General features: G+C 39.6%; 1 protein-coding gene across 1 annotated transcript in view; it reads left to right on the top strand.

Moving 5' to 3' along the window:
• The window catches only part of LOC122796770 (CMRF35-like molecule 9), a 456,752-nt gene that overhangs the window by 120,485 nt on the left and 324,250 nt on the right, over positions 1–12,017 (top strand). Inside the window, exons 5-6 of the mRNA XM_044065499.1 lie at positions 3,718–3,783; positions 10,941–11,006. Of these exons, the coding sequence (XP_043921434.1) occupies positions 3,718–3,783; positions 10,941–11,006 (132 nt within the window). The remainder of the gene's footprint in view (positions 1–3,717; positions 3,784–10,940; positions 11,007–12,017) is intronic.

Below are 12,017 nucleotides of genomic sequence, written 5' to 3' on the forward strand. Positions count from 1 at the left end.
AAGATGCCTGGTTGGCAACACTAGACTTAAAAGAAGCATACCTGCACATCCCTATCAGGGAGTCTTGCAGAAGATACCTACACTTCAAAGCAGGCTACATGCACTATCAGTTCTGTGCACTGCCCTTTGGCTTATCTACTGCACCCAGGGTATTTACAAAGTGCCTAGCTCCAGTCACTGCATTTTGCAGGCAAAGAAATATTCAAATATACCCATACCTGGACGATTGTCTAATTCAGGTAGAAAGCAAGGACATACTTTTGAATCATCTGGCCTTTGTTCAAAGGGTTCTGACTTGTCTGGGGTACACCATAAATGAAAATAAATTACACGTGGTACCCTGTCAACAAATTATATTCCTGGGAGCAAGCTTGAATACAACTTCCAAGATGGCTTTCCTCATGCTAGAGAAACGGATTCATTTGACAACCTACTTCAAACAAGTGGCCACAAAAACCCAGCTATCTGCAAGGCAAATACTGCAAGCCTTGGGGTTCATTGCCTCCTGCATTCTTCTAATTCCATATGCAAGGCTGCATATGAGGAAACTACAATGGTATCTCAAAAGCCTATGGTGTCAACATTCTCAGGATCTAGAAGCAATGATTCCTGTCATACCTTGCCTACCCCTAGAGTTCCTTTGGTGAGCAGAGGTCTGCCACCAAAACAAGGGACTACAATTCACACTACCCCCTGCCACCCAAACCCTAACAACAGATGCATCAGACTATGCATGGGGGACTCACCTGGCAGGGAAGTGCATTCAGGGCAAATGGAACCCAAGTCAAATGCACCTGCATATCAATCAAACAGAAATGTTAGCTGTACAGAATGCTCTGACAGACTTCAAGGACCACATTCTTCCAGGACAACTAATGGTAAAGATGAACAACACCACTGTCATGTGGTACATAAACAAGCAAGGGGGTACACATTCTTACCCCCTCTGCAGACTAGCCATGGCATTGTGGAACACAGCCATGAGCTACCAAGTGAATCTATAAGCTCAATTCCTGCCAGGAAAACTAAATACACTGGCAGACGGACTAAACAGAAACCTCATGGACCCACACGAGTGGAAACTGGAACCAAGGATTTTCAACATGTTGACAATCAAATGGAAGAGCCCAGATATAGACCTGTTTGCCTCCCCCCAGAACCATCAACTGGACAAATTTTGCACAAGGATTCCCCACAAGCTAGCTTGGAAAGTGGATGCTCTGACTTCAGCTAGAAAAACCTATCAGTTTATGCCTTTCCTCCTCTGCCTCTGCTCTCCAAAGTACTACTAAAATTCAAACAGGACAAGCCAAGGATGATTTTAGTTGCACCAGACTGGCCACGCCAACACTGGTACCCCCTCTTGTGCAGTGTGTCATGCTTGGCCCCATGGCAACTGCCTCAGACTCCTTCCCTGTTGTCTCAGCAGGAGAACCAGATTCTGCACCCTCAGCTGCAAACTCTGAACCTAGCATCCTGGCTAATTACCTAATTTCTCCTTTACCATCCCTCAGTAAATCAGTGATGGATATCATTTTAGAGACAAGGAGGCCTAGTACTAGAAAATCTTATGCTGCAAAATGGAAAAGATTCTGTGCCTGGAACCAATCTCAATGGATGAGCGCAGCAGCGCCCAACTTACCTCAGATTTTACAATACTTAACTGAGATGCTTCTCAAGGGCTTGTCCTTTTCCTCCATCAAAATTCATGCCTCAGCCATTTCAGCTCATTATAGCACAGAACCTCCCCTCTTCTCTCACCCAATGCTCAAGCAGTTCCTCAGAGGGGTCAAAAAGTTAAGGCCACCCAGGAGAGCTCCAACTCCAGCCTGGGACCTTAACTTTGTCTTGGAGAAATTCATTCTTCCTCCTTTCGAGACAGCTGCTACTGCAGATTTAAAATTCCTTTCTTGGAAAACAGCTTTCCTTTCAGCAATCACTTCAGCAAGAAGGGTATCTGAATTACAGGCTCTTAAGGCAGTGGAGCCTTTCATAATCTTTCATGCGGACAGGGTATCCCTCAGAAGCAATCCCTCCTTCATGCCCAAGGTGGTATCCAGTGTGGCTCTTAATCAGTCCATTCATTTGTCAGCCTTCTTTCCTAACCCACAGAACAAAGGGGAATGGATACTGCACTCCTTAGATGTGCAGAGACAACTTAGATTCTACTTGGACAGGACTAAACCTCAAAGAAAATCTAAACAACTGCATGTGGCATTTGCTGCAGGGACAGAGGGGAAAGCTATTTCAAAGCAAACCATTTCTAAATGGATAGGCCATTGCATTCATTTATACTATAAGCACCATGGAAAATCTATCCCACAGGGCATCAGACCCCATTCAGCCAGCGCTACATCTACCTCTACAGCCTTTCTCAAAGGCGTCCCTACCAGGGACATCCTAGAAGCTGCTACATGGAGTTATGTACATACTTTCACCAAGCATTATCATTTGCCAATTTCCTCTAAATTCAGAGCTGGCTTTGCCACTGCAGTCTTGCAGGGCCTTATAGCCGGTCCTAATGCTATTTAAATTCCTTCTCCCAACCTTAGCTTTGGGAATCTACCCAAATGTAATGACTGCAACAGTGAAACACGAAGAACATAGTACAGTTTTGTACACTTACCATAAATGTAGATGTTTGAGTGTATTCACGTTTGCAGTCTTGGTTACCCTCCCTCCAGTCCCATTTCTTCTTTTGGCTATACCTCTACTCTCCCTTACTATGCTCCAAAGCTTTTTGGTGTATTTGCTTTTTTGTTGGAGGTATATCCTTGTATCATTATAGAGTTAATTGCTTCCCATTAAGGGGCACCTGACATCTGGGGCAAGAAAAACTGATGTAATGGCATTGGCTGCATGCTTTATACTCTTGATGACCTGACGTCATGGAAGAAGGGACAGCAACTGACACAGGACCCAAGACTTTGTTAATCAGGCCTACTGAGGGCTACTGCAAGCAGATAACCCAAATGTAATGACTGCAACAATTAATACACTCAAACATCTACATTTATGGTAAGTGTACGCAACTTTACTTTTTGGTGTTTAGGTGGAAAAGAGGGGCAGGTGTGTCCCTCTTCTGTTCCCCCTCTGGTGTTGGATGTGTCATTCAATGAGTTGGGGAATGAAAGTGAACGTTGGGATGCTGTTTGCTAAGTAAAACTAAGTGAGTGCAGGTAAGGACACTGTTTATTTGTTTAGGGTGAATGAGAGAGTTTACTCTACCCTAGTAAATGGTTATATGGATGCTTATACTGTGATCAATAAATTAAAATGTCATTCAATAAAGTTGTGTTTATGGAAGTTTAATAAAGGTCATCAAATGTCATTTGGTATGGTGTGTTTATTGAAGAGGACCAGGAAAAATTATTTTAAGTTTAGGGAAAATGCAATTAACAATTATCTTTCATATAAAACTAGCATAGGCTACTTTTTATTTTCTTAAAAGATAACTATTTACTTTATTGACAAAGTATATTTGCTTGCCAGAAGATTATTATTTACCAGTGAAATTTGTCCCTTAAGGAGAGAGGTTGCTTATAAATGCCTGGCCTTCAATGTCCTGTATGGATGCAGGACATCATTATTCTTTCGGGAAAACTTGGCTAGGCTTAGAAAGGCCCCCTGGGTCAATCTATGAATCTATGGATCTGAATGGGTATACTTTTTTTCACAGAAATGCAAGGATGTAATAATTTGTGTTTCTATTTTCAGATGAAGGACCAGAAACTGAGTTAACAGCTTCAACTACTAGACATGCAAATAAAGCAGCAAGCTCAGGTAGGAAATATCTTTTCTTAAGCAAATGTTATAACTCTCAACATCTTAGCACATGAAATCTGGACAATGCCAAAAATAATAGGAAGAAAAAGTCCCCAAAACAGTGACAATTTTTAAATATTGCTCTTAACTTAAAACAATTGTGAGAATAGTAGGTTTTGCATTAGCATGCATTTTCTGAAGAATATGAAGTCTGAAGCTCATCTTACATTATTTAATGAATTCAATCCTCAATAATTTGACAGAAAACTACACCTTATATGAGGAAGAGATAAAAAATATCAGGCAGCAATCTGTAGAGTCTGTGAAAATCTGGATAGCTGATAGGTGTTCACCACATGCATTAGCACTTCAGTGAAGATTCTAACTAGGGGTATAATCAGAACAAGAGGAAAGGTAGAGAAGCAAAAAGGTCTCATTGCTGGGTGTTAAACTTGTTTTACTATGTTTGGTCTCAGTGTACTGCACTAAACAGAAAATTGTTTATTCTTCATAGTGCATAGGCCTTCTTGATGATACACTTTTCTTTGACATATGGTGTTTTTATTGACTCTGTTCCTTAAAGCTACTGAAATAGGTTAATAGGTGTTTACTAGGCTAATGACCACAAGGGCCTTTTTAAGCCTAGCCATGCATCTCAAATCTCTGACAAGTACTGATACCCTTGATAAGTGTAGGCATGGGCCTAGAAAATGAACCATTTACAAGTTACCTGTGTCCATTAGAGACATAGGTGCCAAACCAGGGATGAATCTCCAGTTTCCCACTCAATTGTACAAGTTGCACTTGAATTGGGTTAGGGAGGAACTCTGCTTCAAATGGATGGGGAGACTGTTCCATAGACAGGGCAATCTCTGGGATACATACCTATATCTCTAGCAGGTCAAATTTATATTGCAGGCAAGGTTTAATTCTTTAGAATGGATAAGTCTGGTGATGCTTGTTTTGTTTTGTTGATATGCAGGAGTTCCATCAAGGTGGGGTCTGACAATGCCCTGTGTGCCAGGCATAGGTCTCTGCTCAAAAGCCTGTAGGAGACAGAATACAGGGATAGGGCCTTGAAATGCTCATATCCAATCTTTTATGAACTTCTCTTATATGGAACAAATATTCCTTTGGGATCTTCCTGACTCTCTCTCTCTCTCTCTCTGTTCATATAACCTCTGTTGTAGATCTTTTATTGCCTCCTACCCATGAACGGAGTATGCTTTCCATGTTACAGAGCCTGGTCTCCAGAACAGCACATAGTACTCCACATGAGGTTTCACTTAAGTGCCTGTTGAGAGAGCTAGCAGTACAGAAAAAGTTCTTAGTGCAATCTCTGGTTATTTATGGCTCCAGTTAGGCCAAAAATGTAAAAGAGATAATCAGGCAACATTGGTAACACCTGCCCCATTAGCACAGTAGGATGAAGACCTAACTTTTCTGTGTATGACACATGTTTGATTAGCAGCATGAGAGCCAGAAAGGACAGGACATGAAGAATGAGAGTGAGTGTCCACTGCTGTCTTGCCTATAGTGGGAGCAGGGTGGAATTCATTCTTTCAACTTAGATGACACCCAGTGGCCCTATTAGGAGTACCCATTGTGAAGTGGTGCATAGCACTGAGCAAACCATAAGATAATCCTTCCTAAGGTTGGGCAGCATTATGGAGCTCAAGGAAGCTACTGAGTGGAGATCTCTGTGGGTAGGTCACTCCACTGGAATAATTATCAGGCATACTCCCTATCTCCTGACTTACCTCGGGAGGAACAAATGGGTTGATTAGGCTTCTTTAGTATAAACAAATGGGAAAAAAGGCTCTCACACTGAGACTAAGGATGCCTGTGTCTCTCATCTGTGAATTAATGTGTTGACTGGGCACAGGTACTGGAGCCATCAAGCCATTTCCTGCTGAGAAGGAGTGATACAACTCCGACATCATACTGATAACTTTGGAAAGGTAAAACAAAGTGTTTGTGCATTGTATATATGGCAGGATTCCTTTGGAGTGTAAGCCTCCATTCAGAATGACACTGTGTTCTACAAGACCACAAATTTATTTAATAAAGGACACTAAATAGCTAAGAGGCAAACTAACCTGTACAAGGTAATAAAAGAAAAACCCAACAAAAGCTGTACTGCCCCAGACAGAGTCTATGATGAGGGAAGAAGAGAAGCCCACCCTAGAAGAAGTAAGAATAGCAATAAGGAAAATGAAGTCAGGGAGAGCAGCAGGCTCAGATGAGGTCACAGCATATGTGATAAAGATGCTGAGTGAATTAGGGAAGAAATGGCTCCTGAGGGTATTCAGGAAAGTGTAGAGACAAAGATGTATTCCAGATGACTGGGGAATAAGCATACTTGTGCCAGTATACAAGATCAAAGGGGACATCCACAGCTGTGGGCAGTTCAGCAGTATCAAACTCCTGTCACACTGCATGAAAGTTCAGGAGAGGATGATTGATAAGCAGATATGCAGAGTAGTAGAAAGTAAGATGGGGGATGAGCAGTTCAGATCCAGATCAGGATGCAGCACAACTGATCTAATGTTTGCAGTGAGAATGATAGCTGAGAAGAAGCTATAGATGAGGTAAGAGTACAACATTGCTACATTTGGAGAAAGCATAAGACAAGGTCCCAAGAAAGCCATTTTGAGAATTACTGTGGTGGTTTGAAGTCCCAGAAACATTGGTAGAATTACTGCAGACTATGTACAAGGATCCAATGACTCAAGTACGAACAGTGTTCAGTCTCACAAGAAGGGTTCCTAGTGGGAGTGGTTGTGCACCAGAGTTCAGCTCTGTGGCCAGTTGTGTTCATACTGGTGAAGGACTGCAAAGTTGCTGTATGCAGATGATGTGGCATTACAGGCAGACTCTGAGCAAGAACTTCTGCAAAGGATAGGGAGTGGAATACAAAGGTGAAGGCACGTGTGATGAAACTAAGTACAGATAAGACGGTGGTAATAGCAGAAAATTGGTGAAAAGGTGTACAAAACAGTGGTGTGACCAGTGCTACTGTATGGTGCAGAAACATGGGCAATAAAGGTAAAGCAGATGAAAAGGATACAGGTGATGCAAATGAAGTGCCTGAGAAGGTTGGAAGGATTCACACTGTGGGACAGATGAAGAAATAAGGACATAAGAGTAAATAACAAAGTAGCTCCAATTGCAGAAATGATCAAAGAAAGCAGACTACAGTGGTTCAGACTCATGTGCAGAAAAGCAGAAGACAATCTGGAGAAGAAGATTTGAGACAGACAGGAAAAAGGTAAGATGAAATGAGGGCATCCAGCAAAGAAGTGGATGGATTGTGTGAGAGAAGATCTGCAACAGTCAGACATGAGTGTTGAAGAAGGCAAGAGTATGGCATTGAATCGAGACAGATGGCAACAGTTAACATGACACCCCAACCCCACGTAGAAAATGGGAAAAAGGGGGTTGATGATAATAGATAGATAGGTAGATAGATAGATAGATAGATAGATAGATAGATAGATAGATAGATAGGTGTGTGTGTGTGTGTGTGTGTGTGTGTGTGTGTGTGTGTGTGTGTGTGTGTGTGTGTGTGTGTGTGTGTGTGTGTGTGTGTGTGTGTGTGTGTGTGTTATATGATTTATCATCACATGAATTTTGTCTGGTGCTCAGATGTTGGAAATATTCATTAGTTTTATATATGTTCAAACTATGTAATGATTGAACTTCAGCAAATTAACTGTTAAATAATTCTGTTTTTCTCCCCTTTCTATGAGGTTTTGTGATCTCTAAAAACAGTCTATGAGGTTTTGTGAGCTCCAATAACAGGAGGAGTTGTGTGTGGGGCAAGCCTTGCATATAAAAGTTCTTTTTTGTTTCATTTTTGGTAAACACAAACATAACCTGTTGATTTATATTTGCAATTAGTTTTTTGGGGTTTATATTAGAACACCAAAGTTTCAAAACTTCGAATGTTCTAATATCGAACCCGATTCAGCAAAAGCTAAAAACATCGAACATACAGAACAGCAAATTTTTTCCTAGGGAAAAAATTTGCTGTTCCAAAACACATACACACAACACAATCACACCAAACAAACAGCAATCCACACACATGCACCTAAAATCTTACACCTAACCCTACACTGAACTATACACACACCACTAACTATCCACTTACCTTAACCCAAACCCTAACCCTAAGGTCCGTCACTATCGCACACTCACCTCACCCGCGCCCTAACCCTAACTCACCTACCCCGCCCTAACCCTCACGTCCACATAATCGCACACTTACCTGACCCACGCCCTAACCCTAACTCACCTAACCTGCCCTAACCCTTACTAACCTAACCCGCACTCAATCGCACACTTACCTGAACCCGACCCGTAACTTTCCACCACAGCTCTGAAAATACCGAAGCAACAGAAACAGACAACCGAATTGTTTCCCTAGGGAAAAATTTGGTTATCTGCTGCTTCTATATTTTCAGCTTTCGGTGAATCAAGTTCGATATTAGAACATTCGAAATTTTGCAACTTCAATGTTCTAATATAAACCCGTTTTTTGAGAGTACTTACTTGGTGATAATGATAATTGGTAAGGAGATGTTTTGTGTTTTGAACAATCTCATTAGTAATTATTCACTTCATATATATATATATATATATATATATATATATATATATATATATATAGTATGAGATGTGGCAAATAAATATTCAAAAATGTAATGCATGCTTTTTATCCCAAACAGTAACATCATATAGTGTTGTTTGTATGAGGAGCAACTACACAGAAAGTGAGAAAAAACAAATAAGTGTATAAGAAAAAATACTGAAAGTGGTTAACATCCATATGAAATTAAAAGTAATGTTATTTGGATAAACAAAACTGCAAACACACACACACACACACACACACACACACACACACACACACACACACACACACACACACACACACACAAGCACACACACACAAGCATTACAGCGAATTACAAAACTTGTGCAAAATTTAGGTGATGTTTAAAAACAAAATAAATAAATTATATGAAGACCTCAGTGCCCTATAGAACATTAATTGTGTAGCATGTCTGCTAAAGGAAACCACTTTGACTACCAAATCCATAAAGATCACTCGAAAGTTAAATAAAACAAAAGACAAATGTAAAGCATACTGCATCTTATAAAAAATTAACCAGAACAGAAATAAAAGGAAATTATAAAGTAATAGCAAATAAGGGGAAAATACAAGGTCAGGTATTATGATATGCAAAAAAAACCTCTTTGGGGCACAGCAGTGTAAAATATTGCATTGCAAGTGCTATTTCATTGGTGGTCCACTGTCATTTTACTTACTGCAGATAAAGCACTCTGTTTCCTTAGAAGCATCACAGATGAACAGCATTTAACAGCAATAGCAGGAGAAAGAACTGACCAGCTTTGATAGAAGCAGGAAAGATATTACAATAGTAATTAATTAACTGTCAAAATTCAACAATTGTTACCAGCTTATGATACAAATTCAGGCATTGCAGGCATTGGAAAACAGCTCAGTGTTTAATAAACTCTAAAGAGACAGTATGAATGTGTCCAGAAAGGGGTATTTTTCAGCAGTCATGACTGATTTTACTTATTTATGTATTGATTGATTAATTGACATTTGATTACCAGGAATGTCCAACTGGGCAGAAGCCCATTTTCCACAGAGGCCCATGAAAAAAGCTTCAAATTATTACAAAACATTTTAAGAACAACAATTATACAATCTTAAAAAATAAAACAAAAACATCTGCAGTTTAAATAATAGACATAATATAAAAACATTGGTTAAGACTCAATACATGGTATATAACAATCATTTAACATTTAGAGAAATTTTAGACAGTTTGTAGAGAAATTAAAAGTAAGTTAGTCTAATACAAATGGGATTTGCAATATGAAGTGAGGGAAAACAGCCTTTCGGTATATTTAGAGAGAATGTCAGGTAACAGACTTAGATAATAGCAAGGAAGTGAGTGAAAAAAGGAGAGTAAGGAAGTATAAGGAATGAAAAGGTACTTGTTCACATTTAGGGATATAGTGTAACCTGATTTTGAACAAGAACAGAGCCAGATTTTAGCTAGGAAATCTTTCAGAATGGCTTTGAAAGATGGGAGGGAGAATATAGATCTGATGGATACAGGTAAGACATTCTAGGCCTCAGCAACCTTGTATGAGTACAGACAATGCCCAGCAAATTTGCTTGGTTTGTAGACAGACATGAGTTTTTGGTCACTGGATTGCAATGACCGACAGGGAACATAGTTGTGTAGCATGTTGTTTAGTGCTGGGAAGGCATGCTTTATACCCTTGATGACCTGACGTCATGGAAGAAGGGACAGCAACTGACACAGGACCCAAGACTTTGTTAATCAGGCCTACTGAGGGCTACTGCAAGCAGATAACCCAAATGTAATGACTGCAACAATGAATACACTCGAACATCTACATTTATGGTAAGTGTACGCAACTTTACTTTTTGGTGTTTAGGTGGAAAAGAGGGGCAGGTGTGTCCCTCTTCTGTTCCCCCTCTGGTGTTGGATGTGTCATTCAATGAGTTGGGGAATGAAAGTGAACGTTGGGATGCTGTTTGCTAAGTAAAACTAAGTGAGTGCAGGTAAGGACATTGTTTATTTGTTTAGGGTGAATGAGAGAGTTTACTCTACCCTAGTAAATGGTTATATGGATGCTTATACTGTGATCAATAAATTAAAATGTCATTCAATAAAGTTGTGTTTATGGAAGTTTAATAAAGGTCATCAAATGTCATTTAGTATGGTGTGTTTATTGAAGAGGACCAGGAAAAATTATTTTAAGTTTAGGGAAAATGCAATTAACAATTATCTTTCATATAAAACTAGCATAGGCTACTTTTTATTTTCTTAAAATATAACTATTTACTTTATTGGCAAAGTATATTTGCTTGCCAGAAGATTATTATTTACCAGTGAAATTTGTCCCTTAAGGAGAGAGGTTGCTTATAAATGCCTGGCCTTCAATGTCCTGTATGGATGCAGAACATCATTATTCTTTCGGGAAAACTTGGCTAGGCTTAGAAAGGCCCCCTGGGTCAATCTATGAATCTATGGATCTGAATGGGTATACTTTTTTTCACAGAAATGCAAGGATGTAATAATTTGTGTTTCTATTTTCAGATGAAGGACCAGAAACTGAGTTAACAGCTTCAACTACTAGACATGCAAATAAAGCAGCAAGCTCAGGTAAGAAATATCTTTTCTTAAGCAAATGTTATAACTCTTAACATCTTAGCACACGAAATCTGGACAATGCCAAAAATAATAGGAAGAAAAAGTCCCCAAAACAGTGACAATTTTTAAATATTGCTCTTAAAAACTTAAAACAATTGCGAGAATAGTAGGTTTTGCATTAGCATGCATTTTCTGAAGAATATGAAGTCTGAAGCTCATCTTACATTATTTAGCGAATTTAATCCTCAATAATTTGACAGAAAACTACACCTTATATGAGGAAGAGATAAAAAATATCAGGCAGCAATCTGGAGAGTGAAAATCTGGATAGCTGATAGGTGTTCACCACATGCATTAGCACTTCAGTGAAGGTTCTAACTAGGGGTATAATTAGAACAAGAGGAAAGGTAGAGAAGCTAAAAGGTCTCATTGCTGGGTGTTAACTTGTTTTACTATGTTTGGTCTCAGTGTAGTGCACTAAACTGAACATTGTTTATTCTTCATAGTGCATAGGCCTTCTTGATGATACACTTTTCTTTGACATATGGTGTTTTTATTGACTCTGTTCCTTAAAGCTACTAAACTAGGTTAATAGGTGTTTACTAGGCTAATGACCACAAGGGCCTTTTTAGGCCTAGCCATGCATCTCAAATCTCTGATAAGTTCTGATACCCTTGATAAGTGTAAGCATGGGCCTAGAAAATGAACAATTTACAGGTTACCTGTGTCCATTAGAGACATAGGTGCCAAACCAGGGATGAATCTCTGGTTTCCCACTCAATTGTACAAGTTGCACTTGAATTGGGTTAGGGAGGAACTCTGCTTCAAATGGATGGGGAGACTGTTCCATAGACAGGGTAATCTCTGGGATACATACCTATCTCTCCAGCAGGTCAAATTTATATTGCAAGGCAAGGTTTAATTCTTTAGAATGGGTAAGTCTGGTGATGCTTGTTTTGTTTTGTTGATATGCAGGAGTTCCATCAAGGTGGGGTCTGACAATGCCCTGTATGCCAGGCATAG

This window comes from Protopterus annectens, chromosome 3.part0, assembly GCF_019279795.1.
Source record: "Protopterus annectens isolate FY-2018-M chromosome 3.part0, PAN1.0, whole genome shotgun sequence".
Taxonomy (NCBI): domain Eukaryota; kingdom Metazoa; phylum Chordata; order Ceratodontiformes; family Protopteridae; genus Protopterus; species Protopterus annectens.